This window comes from Haliotis rufescens, unplaced genomic scaffold (assembly GCF_023055435.1).
Source record: "Haliotis rufescens isolate VD_foot unplaced genomic scaffold, xgHalRufe1.0.p SCAF_8, whole genome shotgun sequence".
Lineage (NCBI taxonomy): Eukaryota > Metazoa > Mollusca > Gastropoda > Lepetellida > Haliotidae > Haliotis > Haliotis rufescens.
The window spans coordinates 4741444-4764890 of NW_025964372.1; the positions used below are offsets into that span (position 1 = coordinate 4741444).

General features: G+C 38.0%; 1 protein-coding gene across 2 annotated transcripts; it reads right to left on the bottom strand.

Moving 5' to 3' along the window:
- Window positions 1–9046: 9046 nt before the first annotated feature.
- Window positions 9047–17024, bottom strand: LOC124112331 (SCO-spondin-like). Of its 2 annotated transcripts, none has more exons than XM_046472396.2 (5): window positions 16900–17024; window positions 11685–11789; window positions 11224–11255; window positions 9994–10185; window positions 9047–9457 (listed from the first exon to the last, which is right to left on the bottom strand). In XM_046472396.2, the coding sequence occupies exons 1-5, from the start codon at window positions 16962–16964 to the stop codon at window positions 9126–9128; spliced, it is 726 nt and encodes a 241-aa protein (XP_046328352.2). In that variant the 5' UTR covers window positions 16965–17024; the 3' UTR covers window positions 9047–9125. The 2 variants fall into 2 exon arrangements, with proteins under 2 accessions (XP_046328352.2, XP_048245133.1); XM_048389176.1 differs by lacking the exon at window positions 16900–17024 and adding an exon at window positions 13346–13494.
- Between the last annotated feature and the right edge of the window lie 6423 nt (window positions 17025–23447).

A 23447-nucleotide genomic window follows, 5' to 3' on the forward strand; every position in this document is an offset into this window, starting at 1 on the left:
AGTGCCACGCTACTGTAGCTCACTTGCATAAATGCAAACAAAGACAACCACGTAACAATGGTTGCTGTCAGTGTTCATGTTCAAATATTCAAACATATGTGTTCAATCCAGTACATTGTGTTCAGAAATGGCCGTTTGGTGACCATAAATAGATTTTGCAATATGGCTGCCTAGGTGGCCATATTAATATTCAAATTCGAACAAAATAAGCTTTCAGCATTGGTTTGATCAATCAAGTGAAGTGTATGCTCTGATGTTCCAGTGGCTTCTGCGGAAATGATATTCACAGAAAGAGTCACGGAAATGCATTTACAGATAACCAATGAGCATAACACTCATCATATGTCATGGTTGTGTCAAATGTCAAGGTCATTCACTCATGAAATGAATTTGGACTAAGCCTCTGAGTTGAATGAAGCAGTGGGTTTCATTTCCGGAGCAGATCTTGAAAACTATTTGAGATATCTTTATGGAACTTAGTACACACATAAAGGTGACTATGCTTGTCGTAAAAGGCGACTATGCTTGTCGTAAAAGGCGACTAACAGGATCGGGTGGTCAGGCTCGCTGACTTGGTTCATCGTATCCAAATTGCGTGGATCGATGCTCATGATGTCAATCACTGGATTGTCTGGTCCAGACTCGATTACTTACAGACCGCCTTCATATAGCTGGAATATTGCTGAGTGCGGCGTTAAACAACAAACAAAACATGTCTATGGTGGAGCCTGCAAAAGCTACTTAGGCTCAATACACCGTTATGGCCTGAAGATAAAGGAGGATCTAAGAGCTTTTAGGACCATCCTATAGACAGTTTGTATGTGGACGCTGATGAAACGTGCCTTGCAAATGCCGCATTATCCATTACCGTAAATCATCAAGAAATTGCATCCACATCCAACAAATCAGCATATGATTGTGTTTTCAACCCTCTTCATGACTACACTTTTCCAAATATGTCATGCCTGGTGCCACCACATGGAATCAGAAGTCAACCACACATCACTGCAGCTAAAATAGGAGGTAGACCTCATTCACACTCAACAGAAACCTTCTGAAATTCATCCTGTGGTGTATCAACACGAATATAGCTAGTAACGAAGTATAATCCAAGATTCGTGTTTACAAATTGGTCCGTGGATATGCCACATTATGTGGAACACTGTTTCCTCAAGAATTCCCAAAGAACTTTCTCTTCAGGTGATGCAAACATGTGTAACATCCAAGAAGGAGTCAATAAACTTCAAGCCAGTAAAAATGAAAGATCTATTTTCCTATGTGGGCGAAAATATCATCCTGATATTACTTGAAATGAATTAGTCTATAGCATACGTTTTGACCATGTTGATTGCTTGGGTTCTTGTTTACATTAAGTGTGATGCTTTTATCAACGGTGATAATTGAGGATTCTGCCAAGGTAGTTAAAGAACTGTAGAATATGACGCATAAATCATGTAATAACCGATGTAACTATAGTTTGACCAGAAATTATGGAGAAGGAGAACATTGTAAATTAAGATTTATGAAGTCATCGATCAAGAGATACGTTTTTCCAACAATCACTGCTCACCTAAAGACTGGATTGTCTGCACCAGACTCGATTATTTACAGATCCGAGCAATTGGGATGCGGTGACATGCATCAACCAAGTCAGCGAGCCTGACCACCCGATCCTGTTAGTCGCCTTTTACGGCAAGCATGGGTTGCTGAAGATGTATTCTATCCCGGATCTTATAAACATGTAGTGTTAATAACATGTAGTGTCTGTTTCTTGTTCTCTTGATCAGCCAAATACCATTCCAAACATGTAAGAAGTATGTCTCAGTGTGTCCGAAACAGTCTTAAAGCTCGTTGTGAGATTCGCAATGGGCTCGAAGTTTAGATTTGCGATATCAAATTAAAATCAAGCATATCTTTTCCAAAATGTGCCACAATATTTCAAAATTTCAGGAAGCACCATTTCATCCAAGTTGTTCAATAATAGGAAAGTGTTGCAGAACATGGAATTGGCAGCACATTATGTAAATTCCACTACTTGACCAGAGATGCAGGTCAATTTGTAAAACAAATGATAGCAAATGAGAAAACAATAAGTGGGATGCTGAGATGCTTGACTCCCTCATTGATAACATGTATAACAGATCCAACCGTCAATCAACCGTGACCAAGGCTATTACATACCCCCACCATCAACTCATCAAAGACCCTAATCATTCATTATCCTTTATTTTATTTTACTGGCTTCACCCTTTTGTTTATATTACTGACTTCACCCTTTTGTTTATATTACTGACTTCACCCTTTTGTTTATATTACTGGCTTCACCCTTTTGTGTATATTACTGACTTCACCCTTTTGTGTATATTACTGACTTCACCCTTTTGTTACTGGCTTCACCATTGTGTTTATATTACTGACTTCACCCTTTTGTGTATATTACTGACTTCGCCCTTTTGATTATAATACTGACTTCACCCTTTTGTGTATATTACTGACTTCACCCTTTTGTTTATATTACTGACTTCACCCTTTTTGTTTATATTTCTGGCTTCACCCTTTTGTGTATATTACTGACTTCACCCTTTTGTTTATATTACTGACTTCACCCTTTTGTTTATATTACTGGCTTCACCCTTTTGTGTATATTACTGACTTCACCCTTTTGTTTATATTACTGACTTCACCCTTTTGTTTATATTACTGGCTTCACCCTTTTGTTTATATTACTGGCTTCACCCTTTTGTTTATATTACTGACTTCACCCTTTGGTTTATATTACTGACTTCACCCTTTTGTTTATATTACTGATTTCACCCTTTTGTTTATATTACTGAGTTCACCCTTTTGTTTATATTACTGACTTCACACTTTTGTGTATATTACTGACTTCACACTTTTGTCTATATTACTGACTTCACCGGTCAATATGACTACTCTTTTTGTGTACATAACAGGCTTCTCCACTCCAGTGGACCTACGTCTGATGTCTACTCTTCTGTATAAACACTGCCTCCCACCTGTATATATACCTGTCAACCACACTCAGTCTGTATATCACTTCACCCGTGAAGATTCCGGGGTAGAATAGGTCTTCAGCAACCCATGCTTGCCGTAAAAGGTGACTATGCTTCTCGTAAAACTCGTTATAACGAGTGAGTGAGTGAGTGAGTATGGTTTTACGCCGCTTTTAGCAATATTCCAGCAATATCACGGCGGGGGACACCAGAAATGGGCTTCACACATTGTACCCATGTCGGGAATCGAACCCGGGTCTTCTGCGTGACGAGCGAACGCTTTAACCACTAGGCTACCCGACCGCCCCGGTTATAACGAACTAAAATTAGTAGTCCCCTTGAGTTCGTTATAACCGTACTTTACTGTACCACCATAAACATGTTCATGCTGGGCCAGGGACTTGGTCATAGTTTGATTGTGTCTTCATGTTGGTAACAATATTGTGTACTTGAACAACCCAGCACTTAAAAGGGTTCCACTTGTAAGGAAGCGTAGTAGGGCCACGGTGAAAATGTATTTTGTCTAAGTATCTCCTACGTAGGACTTAGTATCTCCTACGTTGGACTTAGTATCTTCTACGTAGGACTTAGTATCTTCTACGTAGGACTTAGTATCTTCTACGTAGGACTTACTTTCTCCTACGTAGGACTTACTATCTCCTACGTAGTGCTTAATCAATGAGGCTTGAATAGAACACACTCTATATCAGTACTAAGTCCTACGTAGTAGATACTAAGTCCTACGTAGGAGATGGTGATACTAGGCCACTAAGTCCTACGTAAGAGATAGTAAGTCCTACGTAGGAGATAGTGAGTCTAGGCCATACTAAATCCTACGTAAGAGATAGTAAGTGCTACGTAGCAGATACTAAGCCCAACGTAGGAGATACGTAGACACAAAGAATTTCACTGTGGCCCTACTACGCTGTCAGAAGAAAAATATATATTTTTTAATTTGAAGTTTACACGATATATGGATTTCCGATTGTCTGCCACATGACAACGAAGCTGAAGTTCCTAAATGTATAAACGACACATTTTGACGTTCATACGTTTTCCACGAGACTGTATTCTTGAAATCACGTAAAGACTACAGTGCCAGTCTTCAGCAATCTGTGAATTTACCTTAGTATCTATTTGACACATTTTTTACAATCACCTTTTAATGATCGACCAATTGATCAGTGATGACTAACACTTGTTTCTCCCATAACAGGGCTTGATCTTCAATCGCCAGCAGTGGTTTATTCGCAGTGGGTTTGTTTTTTTCACCCAATCTGATTGGCTGGCTGAGAGTGGAGAGTTGTGTCATCGCGTTTTGATTGGCTGGCTAAAAATAATTGACGGCACTATTTTCGGATCGGGGATACACGAGGTCGTCTAGTACAGGAAATCCCCAGCTGGCAAAACATTACCGTAGTGACAATGTTTCCATTACCGAAAGTTGGTGACCGAGAGAAAATTTGTGGGGGAAGAAAGGGTGTGATATGTGGAGATATATCAGAGAATTTCGGCTTCCAAATGTACCAGATTCAGCTGTTGCAGAATGAGAAGACGGTAACCGAAGGGAGATACCGCATCGATATTACGGGACCAGGTGAGCAACTCCGGTACATTACATTCTTTACTGGGCGTTTTCAAGGCTAATAACAAAGCCAATGAAACAGTTAATTAATTCATGTAAAAATACCGAAGAAATAGTGAAAGAAACCATATTGTTTTAAAATAACTATCAACCACATAAGAAATGTCACGTTATAAACGAAGTGTTGATCTAGAGCCGATCGATCAAAAACATATTTCATAGTTATATTAAAATAATCGAGACTTAAATTTCATATTTTAAGAAAATAAAAACTCAGATAATTTGGATCTAAAGCAATACTCAAATTTAAAATGCAGGAAACGATCAATCTTTGCCGGACGGACCGTACATCTCACGACCAAGATGTTTTGCAACCACAGCAGTTGTTTCCCCTTTCAACAGGTGGAGTTTTTCCAGATCAATATAATTAATGTATTTTGGCCTGTAATTATTTGGTATTTTTTAAACATGAAGACTTCAAATATTTAAACATACTATCTCAGGACAATTAAGAAACTCATTATGTATTTTACCCCGTTTAAACTTGAATGTATTAAGTCATACCTAAATCTAAATAAACTCCAGGAATTAATATATTTTGATTTATTATAGGGAGCAGACAAAATGATGAAGATAAAGATGGACGTCACCAATCAAGCTCATTAGGTATTTTTTTCAAAAACAATATTCTTTTTTTTTCAACAGTGATGTACATTTATGCATCTTAAAATATATTTTGTATTTAAGATAGGATGAAATAATCTCAAAATTAATTTCATAATATTAGTTTTAGGTAGAAACTCAATATCACAGTTAATTATTTTCAGAATTAACAGACAATACAGAGTATTAAGACATGTAGAATTAGGTTTGTCTCAAGTATATTCTTTAAACCAAAGATTTATTATTTACCATGATTACTGAAAAAAAACACTTCTTTAATGATGCAATTGTTATATTATCATTGCAGATAAAGAGCCCCAATATGCATAACTAGCTTAATTTTAATGATAATTATTTAGAATTTCTTGGGATGATGAACTGGACATATGACAAAATAAGAAATGTATTTTTATTTATTATTCTCCTATTACAAGGATTACAGTGGTTTATTGTTTTCACATAATCTAATTGGCTGCCTGGGAGTGGAAAGTTGTGTCGCTTTTTTAATCAGAGACCTTAAATTATTCTAATGTGTAAATTTTCAGAACATGGTAAGTAAAGAAAAACTCAAATTTATGGGTGATGAAGAAATGACCAACAAGAGGTCCTCTTATAACATTTTACCATAAACCTCATTTCTTTACATTAGCAATGTCTAATTTTAATTTTAATATTTTTTTACAAAACTTCATCACATATGAACAGGTCACTAAAATACATATTTATTATTGTGTCGTGTTTTCATGAAGATAAAAAGAAGAAAATGTTAATTTTAAACTACCTATTATCAGTTAGTCTTAACTTTTAATCTGATAAAATAACAAAAGAATAAAGTTTGGAGGGAGCTGTTGCAGTAAAATAACAATGTAAAATTACAAGGGTATTAAAATGCAAATATTTGTAGAACTACTGAAATGATAATTTATTGTTTACATATATCCCATGTATTTATGTTTCACACACAATAAATTAATGTGCTTGTCAAATTCACATCGTTTCTTGTCATTCACAAGTATGGGGAAATTAGATGACTCATTTAGTAACATTTTTGGTGTCTTGATGTTAAATATTATGTTCAAAAGAAGAATTGTCCACTGAAAAAGTTTTTTTTATATAATAAAAACACATGTGCTCACCATGTTCAGGAACAAAACAACAACAAAAAAAGATGACATGAAATAATCATCATTTTACATCTTTAATTATTCACTGTAAAATTAGTTTTAAAGAGGAAAATTCGTCCAAAACTATTACAATCCATTGATGGATTTGAGAAGATATAATCAGCTGATCAGTTGCCTGAGTTGGTATTTAAAGAATCTTGCCTGATCAATCCTGCTGACAGTTCCTTTGGGCACTTGTTTTTCGTAAACAATATTTCACAATATATAAGACAATATTTAATTTCCTCGTAATTGGGTTTATAACATTTGTTTCTAGCGAACAAATAAACGAATACCGTATTTACATACACTAAAAAGGTGGGCCTATATATATATGTGTGTGTCCATAGAAACAAACGTGCCATACAACTTGTTGAATTGTGTTCCAGGTTTGATCAATATTTAGTAGAAACGATTTCAATTAATGTTTCTTTTCCCTCAAAAAATTTCACGGACGTTTTCGTGAAGTCATCTTATAATTACAGATAGTTTCTGTATTTTACATTTCAATGTGAAGGAAAAGACAAAAAGGCGGCATGGAGACGAAAAGACAAAGAAACATAACTTTTATAACTATCAACACCTATTGAATACCGTGAGACTATGAGGATAAACCTCAATTGACCAACAGGGATAAACGAGTTAAGATAACTTAAGATGGGTGCCCTGAAAATTTTCCAATTCACTGCTTAAAGACACAACCCAATTCAACTGATTAAACTGAAAAAAAGTTCTAGAGAGCAGATGCCTTATTTCTGAGTATCGCGAATATATCCAGCATCTCATCTATCATGTCTTGAAAGAACCATGTCAAAAAGTTTAAAGATGGAATTGTTTTTAGTTGTCTTATATCCATTTATGTGTATTGACGCCTGTGTTATATTGCTACCATCTGCAGAAATGTTTAAAATTCATTCCCCGACACTTACATCGTTCCACCAAAACACTTATAACCAGTATATATGAATGTCAGGTTTGTTGCAATGTTAAACAAGCTAGGCCCATTTTTCATATGCACCAGACATGATTAGTTAATTTGGTCCTTGCTGTTTTCATAAGGTGTTCTTCATCATATAGACGTTGACATCCATAAATTCTCTTCCTTATTCAATTACTCAATCACCAACGCGCAGTGAATGATAGCACGACAAAGAAGCATTGGTAAAATCAGTACATCTTGTATTTGACCAGATATTATGTCTCAAATACATTGGTAATATTCGTATTGCTAATTTTATAAACACGTCTAACTTTAAATATTAAGAGTTGCTTTTTTATTAATTTTGCATTATGTGACCAGAGAAATATTTTATTATCATATTCACAATTGAACGAAATTGAAATAAATGTGCATTTCTATTGACCAAGTAGAGCCTTTAATGCTTGACGCAACTAACCGACCAGACCATTGATTGAAATGTCCACGACAAATGAACATGTTCAGATTAATCAACAACTGCTGACTAAGTGCATTTACGTCAATTATTCGCTGGCGTCTATATGACTGTAATGTATCAAAACATTTACCTGTATATACACTGTACCTGTATGCCAAATATACCTACTGAAACACACACATATATAGCATTCTAAACGATAGTTTTGCCCCAAAATATAAGATAATGCTTGTAGCATATTTCTTACAATATCGATGACGTTGTATACAGATGTATGTTAAATCTTCAATTTCATCTATTTTAATAATAAACATAATATTTTAAACATTATACATTGTGGGTAAATGTCTTTCAGGGCTAGTGTAATTTCGTTAACAAATGATGAAAACGATCATTTGGTAGAAGGACCTTTCCTCGAAATAAAGGGGTGGCAAAAAACATTCGGGACAACTGTTTGGTAACCTCCGCCTCTTGGTGAGTGCTTTCAGTGCGATAAGACATCTGGGCCTCGTTGCACAAAGCGATCTTAGCGCTACGACTGTCACAAGCCTATGTTAATAAAGTATGCGAGTTACGATCACCCGAGCGCTAAAATAGCTTTGTGTAACGGGGCACTGGGGTCATCCAGGTAATATTTAAGTTATCTTGTGTGTGTGTGTGTGTGTATTTATCTATTAGTAATAATTAAATACGTGGAGTAAGATTGAACACAGTTTCAATTGGCTAACGCTTTTAACTCGTACCACGTACGAGTCTCATCAGGCCTCATCAGTTATGTCCTGATGAGACTCGTACGTGGTACGAGTTGAAAGCGCTAGCCAATTAAAACTGTGTTCAATCTTACTGCACTTATTTAATTATTACTATATTAGAACTTTACTGTATATATATGAATACCTTGCTTCTACTTTGCCTTTTTCATGTAACAAGGGCGAATACTATCACACATTGACATTCTTTTTTCGTACTTGGTTTTTTGTAAACTGATAAACTGATCTCAAGATTAAATATCACATTTATTAAGTTGGACACCAAAACTGCCCACCTTTTGGTGACCTGTTTCTCTATGCATATGAATCGCCTCTTTGACAAGGATTGGCAAAATCAAAACAAATAAAGTTTGACTTAAGCTCCAGGTACACCGATGATCCGATATCGCTCAATAACGGCAATCTTTATTCTGTGTAATAAGAGATTTCAAATTGAAACAAACAACTGAATGCATTTTACTTTGCCATGCCTTTATTACATTGCAACTACACAATCTAAAGTACTATGTCTGTTAACAATGACATACAGAGATTTACTGCGTCTCGCAGTTGGCATTTGTTGGCCAGTCGCAGGTCTTGGTCACCCTGTTGTAGTGGAGGCCACCGGGACAGGGCATCTCATTCATCTGGCCGTGAACGCAGGACAAGAACTTGCCGCACTCCGTGGGGTGGGCCGCCATCTGGCCGTGGAAGCAATCGCCGTGCTCTGCATTGGCGTGGACGCAGGTGTGGTGCTCCACGTTGAAGACGGTTCCGTCAGTGCAGTTCTTCAGGAAAGCCTTCTGGTGGCCAGGGTCGCACTGGTAGTAGTTGTGTGCGACAGTTTGGTGGGCGTGGTATTTGACAGTGTCAGCTGGGCATCGGTCTGTTGGGGGAACAAATCAATATATTTTCTCTTTGACATAAATATCCCCGGACATACAACGTAATCTGTCCTCTTACACAATATAGTTAAATGGACATTGAAGAGGATTCGTTTGAAATTTACTTTGTTTCAGAAAAAAACTTGAACAAAAAATTGTACCACGATTGGATATGTTGGTTATCAACACAAAACGATATTATCGTGAAGAAAAGAATATTGTTTGGCTTTTCTTTCCAGCAATAAAAAGTTTGTCTGGAAGTGTTGAGCGAAAATGTATTGTCTGCATCAAACAATCCATGATCAGGTACCGACCATTGGATATTCTGGTAGGTCCCATATTGTAATAACCATGCTTAGAGTATTGAAAAACGAAATAAACCTTGAAAGAAAGCGTATCAGGAACACAAGATATAGCGTTTGGCTTTCTGGTAGCGGAGTATAATACCACAAAAGGTGCAAGTAACCATATTGATGTGGTCAACGTCCTTCGGCTTATTCAAATTGGAAAACACACGTAACACCATGAATTGACATACCTCCACAGGCCTCGGTGTTGCAGGCGATGGTGGCCTCTTGGGTGTCGTCACCATCACAGTCATTGCCACCGTTCGTGGGAGCTGGGCTGGTGCATGATCGTGTCTTAAAGGCCAGGCCCTTGCTGCCACCGCACATCACTGGGCACTCCTCATACAACTCATAGTCAGACCAGTTGCTCCAGCCTCCGTGAGCTGTAATGACACTCATTAATAATAATACTAATAATAATAATGTGCATTTATATGCGCCAGATTCCATTCCAAGTGGATGCTCATAGCGCTACACTATTATTACCCCATGGATCAGTGAGCACTCGATTTACATTCTCAGCTCCCCGGGGAGTATACAATGATTTAAACACAATATGTGCAAGTGCAAACTGATTTCCTTTTTATTCTCAAAAAATATAAATTACAGTTCCAAAACAGGTAGTTTAGATTCACATGGGGTCTCAGTTCAACATTATGACTTCCTATGAAAGTCTACGTAACAGATTACATTACATCAGACAGATAATTGTGAACTGTTATTGTGGGAAATACCTGCTTCTATTGTGTACTGTTGTGGGAAAAACATGCTTCTATTGTGTACTGGTAATGAGGGAAGTGCATGCTTCAAGTGTGCACTGTTATGTAGGAAATACATGCTTCTATTGTGTATTGTTATTAAGGGAAATACATGCTTCTATTGTGTACTGTTGTGGGAAATACATACTTCTATTGTGTACTGTTAATGAGGGAAATGCATGCTTCAAGTGTGCACTGTTATGTAGGAAATACATGCCTTTATTGTGTATTGTTATTAAGGGAAATACATGCTTCTATTGTGTACTGTTGTGGGAAATACATGCTTCTATTGTGTACTGTTAATGAGGGAAATGCATGCTTCAAGTGTGCACTGTTATGTAGGAAACACATGCTTCAAATGTGCACTGTTATGTAGGAAACACATGCTTCAAGTGTGCACTGTTATGTAGGAAACACATGCTTCAAGGGTGCACTGTTATGTAGGAAACACATGCTTCAAGTGTGCATTGTTATGTAGGAAACACATGCTTCAAGTGTACACTGTTATGTGTGCTCGTGGATTTCACCGAAGTGGTAAACGTCTGAGACCTGCATCACTTCGGGTTTTCCTCCCGCATTGAGCTGACACGCCGTGATATAAATGGAATACTGTTAAAAGCGGCGTTAAATCCAACTCACTCACTCACTTTAACGTGTACTTACTGCAGGGCTCGTAGCAAGTTCCAGTGTATGACCTGAAAAAAGAATTTTAATGGTGAAATACAATGATGTGTTAAACTAGATAAATACAAATATAGATCACATAACCAATACAGAGGTTTAGTCGCTTTGAAAACATGCCCAACATTATATGAATTACTAGAAAGAACCTTAAACATTAGTTCAGTTGACGTTTCAGCTTGATATCTTTAATGAATCCATGAGGACGATCTGTCTGAACAAATATCGTAATCAGGAGGAAGAAGGGTAAGGTCTTCTATGTGCAGTGTCTTTAATCAATTACCCACCCATGCTTCCTGCTGATTGGAGGGGATCCACCCCCGATAGTTTCAGCAAGAAAAGTGTATAGGGTTTGGAAACCAACGGCACAAAACAGTGTCTTTTTGATTTCCTTCAATGTTTCGTAAGTGTTACGTGCTGTGTACCAAATGTATAAGGCTCACCTGTAGCTGCTGCAGTAGTAATATCTGCTGTAGCCAGAGCCCCATCTATAGTAGTAGTAATACCTACAGTTGGAGCGCTTGTGTTTCGTACAGCTCTTTGGGCAACTGAAAGAACAATAAGATATACCTTAATTATATAATAAACTGGGCAGCAAACGAAAGTACAGGTCGAGTTCCATGATCGGTAAAAAAAATAGCAAGAAGAGGGGTCAAAAATGATTGATCAACCACAGTTTGAATGAAAATGTGCAATCACAGGTAATGTAAGCTCAAGGTAAACAATGGTGGGGTAAGAAATTTCATTTTCAAAAGTTGTCTGAAATGTCACCAAAAAATTGTCAGACACACTACAAGTTCATTGCTCTTTGGGCATCTGAAACAATACAATGAAACGTAAGCCAAAAACTTGTTTGAAATTCATTTTATATTTTGTCAGATCCCTTATATGCAAGGAATATTATTATAGAGGTACGCTGTATAATCAAGTAATCATAGTTTCAAATGTTGTGTATCATTCCATGAGTTTTACTGCTGATGAATGTGCGATTGGACCTGGATATTTACCTTATTGCAAGGATTGATAATTTGTTCAAATCAACGTTTGAAACTATCATAGATAAAATAGATGTTTTAAATACACAATGCCATTTAGAAAGTGGTCAAATGTAACAATTGTTATATTTGGAATAACACTTTCTTAGTAATGTACAGATTCTCGTACTTTTGGGGTTGACTCCCGTCCGGGATTTGAACCCACACTGCCAGCATGAGGCACCTAATCGCCTAACTCAGCGATCTAACCCACTCAGCCTACCAGGCGTCCTTTCCCAATATAACATCTGTTATAGATGTTTTAAGCCTACAACAAATTGATGTTATCGACGTGTTGATATTATCACAAACTGAAAATACAGTTGAAGTCAGGTCAATGTTCATCTTAATATACGTAATATAGCTTCAACTACCGCTGTCACACAGGTCGGCAAATTGTATGTCACCATGAAGGCGACTGTGTAATTGATCCAGATATACAACATCCCAGCGGAGTTCATGGTAATGTATCACAACGAAATTGAACATCAAAATTCAAGTATTTTACATGTTAATAAAAGTGACAAAACTGCTTCATCATAAAATATCTGTTCTAAAAGCCAGACAAACATCCACCAGGTTCACCTTCTCTTTTGAAATCTCTTTAAAAGGACACGGTTCTACGGTTCTGACTTTGTCATAAGTATGTGTTTATGAATCACTAACAAATAGTGATGACACCAGGTGTTCGGAAAAGGAGACAGTATCCTGCCACATCGGTGGAACCCGTCACAAACACATGCAAAGTCAATTCAATTCATCACCTGATAAAAAACACGGGAACAAAATGGGGAATTGCATCGGACATCAGTTTCATTTGTCCTGTCTAGCTTCCCCTAGCGTCTAGAGACCACTGAGGGTAGTCGTAACAAACACGAACAAAGACAAATCATTTCTTTTCCTGTAAAAACTAGGGAATTCCAACTTTTGTGTCACTGATGCGTCAAATTTGGAAATGTCCTCCACATGTCTACGATAAAATTTTATGAAAGCTTCCCTAAGACATTGAATGTTATAACCTTTATCAAGCAATTACTGAGCCAGAGTAACATCAAACTATACAAGGTTACCTTGCTCCGTACGCCTCCTGGAGGACAACAACCAACAGGACTGCGAAGACAACAGCGTACTTCATGTTGCTTGAGTTTCGTTCAGAGAGGAACTGACAAACCCTCAACCGACTCTCCATTTATACAGAATCTGAAGACCCCCATTGAGTATTAGGTTTCTTATCTGTGTATACGTTAGGTATTGCTGTATTTATTTAGGGACGACCATGCCATGCCATTCGTCATATGTGAAGTGGAGAGGAAAGTTTAAAGAAAAACAATGGCACCACAACGTACGAGCTGTCTCCAAATCTAGAGCAGTTCGTTAGATGGTACATTCGGGTATCACGTTACGTTTGCAATACCGTTGAATATGTCTATGCGGTTGTAATTCGAACAGCTTGATCTCCAAACTGCTTCGAGTTATCCTAAGGTTGTCAAGATGTGAATGCAGGAAATGTTTGATGCCATGAGCTGCAAATAACTCCAAGACTTCAGATTCGTTCACAAACATCGTATCCAATTTTCCTTTCTAATGTTTAATTCTTTCATATTTCATAATTTCTTTCGTGATTAGGAATTGTATATTTTAGTCTTTATGTAGGGCATACCGGTGGCCCAGTCGTCTAGTCGTGCAGAGTTGCGTCCCTTGGGCACGCACGGAATCTATGATCGTGGGGTCACTCATTTATTCGCCCTTAATAAAAGTATTATTTGACATGTGTTACCCAGTTAAAACTGATGCGCGTTTTAAATGATGTCAAATGCAGATCCTTATTTTGACTTGTACCATATGTTCCCGTATTGATCAGGTGAATACTTGACGTGCCTTTCTACGTGTTTGTGATGGGTGTCTTTGGGGCAAGTTATGCCCATCTTTTCTGGAACACCTGGTGTCATCACTATTGGAAAGCGATTAATACACGCATGCTTTTGATATAGCCGGAATGGTACAATGGACTCTGCTATTTTAAAGATTTCTTATCATTATGGAATGGCTGTTGTTTACATTATATACAAGCTGAAACTCAAAAGGTACACAAATACACTTGCTATGTTAAACTCCACATTAAACCAAACGATAAAAACACACTGCATACATTGCAATATATATGTCCAGTTAACTTAAGAATAATTCCTTCCCCTCTTCAGGAATGAAATTGTGCAATCACAGGTAATGTAAGCTCAAGGTAAACCATGGTGGGGTAAGAAATTTCATTTTCAAAAGTTGTCTGAAATGTCACCAATAAATTGTCAGACACACTACAAGTTCATTGTCGACACAGTTGCCTTCAATAGCGTGTATGACCTCCAGCTTCCTCAATGCATGCTGTGATACGCCACCTCATCGATGACGTCAGTCTTCTGATGACGTGGACTGGAATCAGTTGCCACTCGTTTCTCAGGGCCTGCTGCAATTCTTGTCTGTTGACGGGAGCCTGGTGGCGTGCTCTAATCTGTCTGTCAAGATGGTCCCACAGATGTTCAATAGGATTCATATCGGGTGAGTGGGCAGGCCAGGGCAAAACGTCAACGTTCTGCTGGTTTAGCGAGTTCCGAGTCAGTCTTGCAGTATGGGGCCTGGCATTGTCGTGTTGAAACAATGTCCCCTGCTGTTGGTTTTGCAAGAACGGAAGCACCACTGGCTGCACACTTGGTCTCTGTACTGCACAGCGTTCAGGTTTCCCTGTATAATCACCAAATCAGTCTTCTGATCTCCACAAATACCGCCCCACACCATGACACCTCCCCCGCCGAATGGATGGACCTCTCGAATACACGCCGGAGCCAAACGTTCCCCTCTGCGTCAAAAAAACTCGTTCTCTGCCGTCATTTCGAAAATAGTTAAAGCGACTTTCATCAGTAAACAGCACTCGACGCCAATTTCTCACTTGCCAGCGTCGAACCTGCCACGCCCATCGCAGTCTCAGGCGTCGATGTTGAGCAGTCAGTACCATTCCTCGGAAAGGACGATACGCTCGGATTTACTGGCTAATGGGATGACCCAACGCTGTTGCTGCCGTCGACGTCCAATTTGGCAATTTGGACCTGTGTTGCCCCCATTTCGGCCATACCGATGGCTCTCTCTCTGCTCCAGTGACAGTCCTGGCATTTGTTTTGTGTGCTTTCATCACGTGTAGTTATACCCTGCAGACGTACACATTTATACAGCTAACATGCACGTGCAGTTTATGCCATAGGCGGGAAACCTGTTTCACCATTTTTTTTGTCACCGCACGAGCACCGTCAAAGGTGGCGCGTTCGAGTGAGGTGTTTTTGGTACCTGTTCCTGGGCAGTCATTTTCCCAATACCCACTTTCAACTAGTTATCGCTGATTTTGGAAAATTACAAATTGCCAACCTATACTTTCTTTTGCCACTTAGTTTATTAACCTGTTTTGAAATTTACAAATATATGGCAGCTATTGGGTAAACAACAAATAAACAAACAATTATGTTGGTTTAACATCAATTTGCCTTGTTCGATACATAAAGAAATATTGTTTGCCATGAAGTCGACCACGACTGTCAGTGGAACGTACATAATCAAGTTAAAGATGCGTCCACAACAGCCAGTCATACAGTCCAAACTCTTTATTAAGTCTTCACGCTGCCAGTCAGTTATCTGTGTGAATCTTACATCCATACATTGAATAGTATTTGATATCTGCATCTTGTACAAAAATGATATTAGTTACCCAATGCACATGACATATATTCAGTTGTTATATTTAATAGATGAAATCACCAAGGTCCCATTCATACTGGAATTACAGTCGCAATAACACAATCCAACATTTGAACGGGACGCATTCATGAACTATTCCCGAATCATTGCATATTGCAATATCTTTTCGACTGGACGTTTGAAATAAAGCGGAAGGGAACTGAATTTTAACTGGCCAACTCATATACAGTAAACTACGGTTATAACGAACTCAACGGGACCACTAATTTAAGTTCGTTATAACCGTAGTTCGTTATAAGCATATATACAGCATAACTACAGCAAATAGTCGGGACAAAAAAGTAAGTTCGTTATATCCGTCAGTTCGTTATAAGCGTGTTCGTTATAAACGTAGTTTCCTGTAGCGTTCATCGGAAGCGTGTTGATCCACTGTGCTTATAATTAATCATTTGTTTATAAAACCTTTGGTATAGTCACTATTAGATAGTGATTATAAACACATGCTCATGGTATAGTAAGAATCATACAATCGACTCGAATTTTTATGAATATGGAAAGGGTTTTGTTGGTTATATGTAACGTTAAACTATGATCAGCAAAAGGTTTGTTCTAATACAGTAAACTACGTTTATAACTAACACGCTTATAACGAACTGGCGGATAAAACGAACTTACTTTTTTGTCCCGACTATTTGCTGTAGTTATGCTGTATATATGCTTATAACGAACTACGGTTATAACGAACCTAAATTAGTGGTCCCGTTGAGTTAGTTATAACCGTAGTTTACTGTAATGTTTGAAGGCATCGCACATTTCAGATTGTGTTGACCGACTGTTATTTAGCTGGTTCAGACGAAGTAAACATTAAACAACATCACCAACTTACGTGGCTCCGTTCGCCTCCTGGAGGACCACAGCCAACAGGACTGCGAGGACAACAGCGTACTTCATGTTCTTTAGGGTTCTGCAAAACAAACTGAGAAGTCAAACCCCACAGCCTCAATTTATACTTATATTGAAGATCCCGTATTGGTAATTTGGTTTCCCAAGGGTGTTTACGTTACGAATTATCTTATTTGTTTTTCAGTGTCCAAGCCATGGCATTGACATAAGCAAAGGAAGAACGTGTGTGTTTTGACCCACATGGCGAACAGTGTTCAGAACGAGCCATCTATGTAAATATGGTATTAGGATGATAAGAATTGAGATGTCCCATAAGTTTGCTAAAGAGTCCGAGCTGTCATCCATATCTGTGGCATAATTCGTTGTACTAACAGTCTTGCCTAATGCGATTACTTTCCCACTTACATATGTAGTTTTGCAGGGTCAACGAAATACTTGGTTAACCTCTGCTGATTTATTTTTTATTTCCATGCAAATGCATATTGGGATATTATAAACGATACTGGTAGGAATTTGGGTTGGACACCTTGTGTATTTTCCATATTATCATATGCAGGCATTATACAAAATATATATTACTATAGTAACAAGCAAACATAAAAAGAGTAGAATTGCCCAAATGTACTTTTTTTGTGGAACCAGCTTTCCACATCAATAAATATATGTATTATTCAGAATATATTAATGAGTTTTCCAATGTAAAATATCATGCTTACGAAGAAAAAACATTCAATCTGAAACTTGGTGTCCATTTAACTGTCCTGTTTCTTAAAACTGGTGTACACAAAGCGAATATGTATTTATGATTATTAGATATGTTTGTCTTTTTTGTTATTCGTTTGCATGTTTCGTATTGTAAATAATATTTGAAAATACATTGTCCACTACATGGGTTCTTGTGTACTTGGGCGGTCGGGTAGCCTAGTGGTTGAAGCGTTCGCTCGTCACGCCGAAGACCCGGGTTTGATTCCCGACATGGGTACAATGTGTGAAGCCCATTTCTGGTGTCCCCCGCCGTGATATTGCTGGAATATTGCTAAAAGCGGCGTAAAACCGTACTCACTCACTCTTGTGTACTTCTTCTGGAGTTTATAGTGTGCTGGCAATATGATCAGGGCAAGCATGAATATTATATTTCAATCTCGATATGTAAATCCACCTTATCATGATATAATACAGATTATGTTCTAATATGGTGTTATTCATGTTATTGAACATCATGTCAGCTTAACGATCATGTGTACCCGAGTAGACACGTGGATATGAGTACAAAACAAAACATCTACTGTTTACTGCCCTGGAAAGCCTGGGATTGAGACGTCATCATTAAAGCCTTACCTACTTGAAATTGCAGCATGACGATACATTGCAGTGTGAAATTCTATTGTCCAGCGATGTCTATGATACATTCAACATGAACTTCCCTGCTAATCGGTTTGTATTTGTGTTAAGAAGAGACGAGAACAAGCGCCACTCATGACCATTGTCACTGAGCAGGAATAAACACAGCGGTCATAGTCAATATTGACTGGACCCGTGAAGATCCAGGTTATAAATTATCTTCAGTAAACCATGCTTGTCGGGTGGTCAGACTTGCTGACTTGGTTGATGCATGTCATCGTATCCCCATTGCGTAGATCGATGCTCATGGTGTCAATCACAAATATTGCTGAGTGCGGCGTGAAACTACAAACATCACTTTTATTTTTACTGTTACTTTTAACATCACCAATACGCCCGACGAAATACCACTCCTGGAACCAATCAGTACATGTATTGCACTGACCACACGTTGATGGGATATTGAGCAGGTGAAATTGGAGAGGTCCAAAATATGTTTTGGCGTATATTCTATATTTCATTATGATTTATATATGATTTATGATTATTGATTTTACACGTCGTCAGGCTCCATGAATTATTTGCAAAATAAATATCAATTCAACTTTCAGCCATACCGGTTTTCCGGATAAATGAAGCATCTTATGCAGTATATATTTTGTTTCACGCAAATATCGTCAGGTTTCAGAATACCTGGGGAACGGATAAGTGGGGTTCCGCTGTATATCTTTCATAAGAATAAGCACGAGATGGACGTACAAGCATCGATAACTTTGTTATACACATTTGTTACCAAATTAAAACAGAAAACGCATATTCTTGAACAAACATATATTCATCCGCCGGTTCAACATGTCAGTTGGTTGAAGGATCAGCCCTGTTGTTTAAGATGTCGTATATCGCACCAAACCCTTCAACAATAAACCAACACTCCAGGTTTCAGCAAAGTGGTAATCGTCAACGACCTACATTATCTGTGCTGGTTCCGTGTGAATTCGTATCCAGCCAATGCTTGTCGCTTAAAGTGGAGCAGGTAATCATGCACCGTCACATGCCTGATCGTGAGTCATCCTTTACCATGGCTTGGGCTTTCATTCAGTCACCAGTTTATTTGGTCCAGATTCGACTAATTGCTGACACGCCAATCTCATTATAATCACATCTTTTACTCAATGCGATACCTCTCTGTGTAAAAAGTACCAAAACCCCTATGGGCGGTATAGTCGCTGGAACCCTTAGATAAATTGTAACTGATCTAAATGCAGAATGTGTTGTTTCTTGAGACAAGCTGATTTCAGATTTCTAGAACGATTCTGTTTCTTGTTTATTAGTTTCAACTAAATCTGTAAATGTACTATCGTGCCATTTTATTTTCTGTTGGTGGTCTGAAGTCCTCGAGGTTCATCATTGCTCAGTAGCATTTATCTATTCGGAATATTAAAACGTCCACCACACTACCACCCCCACCCTGTGTTGCAAAATTAATATATTTTTTTTAAGCGGGTTTTTATTTTCACTTAAAAGCAGACGTAATACATATGTACACAGAAGACGTAATTCAAAATCAACCTATCGGGTTTTTTTCGTTTCATCAATATCTGTAAATGCACTATCTTGTAACTGGAGTTTCTGCTTCATCGATGACTTCAATATCTGGTTTGTCCACGGGCCGCCATTGCACGGCAGGGATTTGCTATGTGGCGTCAGGCAATGAATACTGTTTTATGCAAATTGTGTGAATGGTGGTGTTACCCGTAGGGTAAGACATGCTTACCCTTTTTCGCGAATTCCTGGTGTCATCAATGATTTTCAGTGGTCCGATTTATATTATTTTCACATCTATTTTGCCCTTTACGCCAAATGGAATATGTTTTGGCGTATATCCAAGAGAGATGTTTCTCTTGCATTGACCCTTAACACAGACATTTTATGTTTACCGCTTCGATTCAGAAATGTTGATCTTAACATACGAAAAATCCACAGACCGCAACTATTCAAGGGTGTATAAAAATATGCACCAGATTCTATCGTTCTTTTATTTTCCCTTCGAACTGTTGTTTATGTCCGTCCCAATATATGTTCGTCTTAGAGACGTGGTGCTGCTCAGTAAGCATTGCTCGCTCGCACCAACAATATTGAAGCCTCGTCATTGATTGACTTATGAGAAACACTGTCAGATCCCCAAGAGAAGAAATAAAGTATCGAAGGTAAGATTCGATGACACGCGGTTACGAATTAAATCACGTGTTTCCTTCAATAACGGTATACAATTGAATCATATATTTCACACAATAACAGTGCACACCTGAAGCATGTATTTCCAACAATATCACTACACAATTGAAGCATGTATTTCACACACACAGTACACATCCAAAGCATGTATTCTCCATAATAACAGTACACACCTGAAGCATGTCTTTCCCACAATATCACTACACAATTGAAGCATGTATTTCACACACACAGTACACACCTGAAGCATGTCTTTCCAACAATAACAGTACACATTTGAAGCGTGTATTTCCAACAATATCACTACACAATTGAAGGATGTATTTCCAACAATAACACTACACAATTAAACCTTGTATTTCCTACAATAACACTTCACAATTAAAGCATGTATTTCACACACACAGTACACACTTGAAGCATGTCTTTCCAACAATAACAGTTCACATTTGAAGCGTGTATTTCCCACATTATAACTACACAATTAATGAATGTATTCTCCACAATAAAAGTACACACCTGAAGCATGTATTTCCAAAAATCACACTACACAATTAAACCTTGTATTTCCTACAATAACACTTCACAATTTAAGAATGTATTTCCCATAATATCAGTACACACTTGAAACATTATTTCCAACAATAACAGTACACACTTGAAGCATGTATTTCCAACAATATCAGTAAACACTTGAAGCATGTATTTCCCACAATATCAGTACACACCTGAAGCGTGTATTTCCAACAATAACAATACACACCTGAAGCATGTATTTCCAACAATAACAATACACACTTGAAGCATGTGTTTCCTGCAATAACAGTACACACTTCAAGCATGTGTTTCCTGCAATAACAGTACATACTTGAAGCATGTATTTCCCACAATATCACTAAACAATTGAAGCAATTCTTTGTCCATTCAGTATCCGAGTTAGTCAGGGTGATAAATGTCTCCTTTCTCTTCGTCCCTAACTTAAATGAGCTTTAGACATTTCTGTTATAATCTCAAAAGTGTCTCATCTGACTCCGGCATGTCCCAGTGTCTGAATCCCCTGTAGATCTGACGTTATGGTTGTTTTCAAATTGGAAAAGTATTGAATTCGATGGAAAGTGAAAGTAAATATCGATAATACTGAAACTGTGTTACAAAAGTAACCGTGATGCTAACGGTAAATAACATCATATGAAAAAATCAGTATGTGTTTCGTTATATATTATTAAGTATTGGTAGCTTCCATAGGGGTTAGAATAAAAAACAAATTAAAAAAACGTGAAAAATATCCAAGCGGTTTCAGTTAACGATCTGATAAAAAATAATTGTTTCTATATACTCCAATACACCATAACTGTTATTTGAACATTAAGTAATGGTCGCTTCCTAATCAATTATAATGCAAGATTCACGATGACCTAGGGTGGATATATTGAAAAAATATCCCAGCCGCAGTCGATAATGCGTCTTTATGCATTTGAGAAATAACGTGCTGTGCGATCGGAACTTGTTTTTTTCTTCCAACCTTTTTTATTCAGAGTAATCAATGTAATTAGACGTAATCAGAATAACCAGATCATCGATATTAAGTCATCGAATTAACTTGAAATGTTAAACTCATGTGCGATTGAATATAAGATCATGCATAATAATCATGTATACATTTAGTATACGCTCCACACAGAATCATGCAAACAACGAATGATATCCTTGTAACCCGGGCAACAGAATAGATTTACGCTCCACACAGAATCATGCAAACAACGAAGGATATCCTTGTAACCCGGGCAACAGAATAGATTTACGCTCCACACAGACTCGTGCAAACAACGAAGGATATCCTTGTAACCCGGGCAACAGAAAAGAGTTAATTTCATTTTCCTTTTTCATCTCCCTTTGGCGTGTTCAATTCAAACTCCCTGTTCGGCTCTTGATGGGTAGAGGGGCGGTCGGGTAGCCTAGTGGTTAAAGCGTTCGCTCGTCACGCCGAAGACCCGGGTTCGATTCCCGACATGGGTACAATGTGTGAAGTCCATTTCTGGTGTCCCCCGCTGTGATATTGCTGGAATATTGCTAAAAGCGGCGTAAAACCAGACTCACTCACTCACTTGATGGGTAGTGGATACCAAATCACTGAATGGTGAACAGAGGCAGTCTAAACAATGTCATCGTGCTCTGGCGACGCATTTTGTACTAACTGTGTTTGAGTGAGGGGACAAGCTTGTAGTGCGCGGTCACCCATCCACCTACTCTCCTCTACGAGCGCTGCTTAACTGACGTCAGTTAGTGAGCTTCACGTAATGTACCTTTGTCACCAATGGTTTGAAGTTTACCAGAGTATTGTGTTACTTTTTAAGCTGTGATGGAAACTGCTTTCAGTTTTCACGTTTTGAAATACATGCATCAGACACAAACACACATGCACACACAAACAAAGAAACCCCAAATTCCTTGATATCGCGGCTTCTGCACATACAGACACTGACAATGTCGAATCTTTCACTGCAGTGAAAACAAAGGATCCGTTAATTCAGATCAGAATTATCCTGGAACATATTTTGACATGAGTCTGAGCTGACTGATCCGACTTTCATAGTAAAATAAATTTAGTGTCTATTTTTTTCATGATAGTTCCAAAGTCATCTACACGTTGTACTGTTGCCATACAAGGTCGAACATTTAAAAACGACCAGATGGGTATTTTGGATTGCGGAGGACATTTCCAAATTGACACATCCGTCACAAAACTAATGTCAGATGCAATTCCTTATTTTCCGTGTTTCAGTTCAGCACTTGACCTTTGTATGTGTGTAAAAGCAGACTTCAATGTGCGCTTCCGGCTATATATTGAACATGTGTTTTTGAATCCCAATCTTAGTGTGATGATACCAAGTATTTGCGAAAAAGTGAGCATATTCTGCCCCACCGCTGGCATCCCTCACAAACATGTGCACTAGT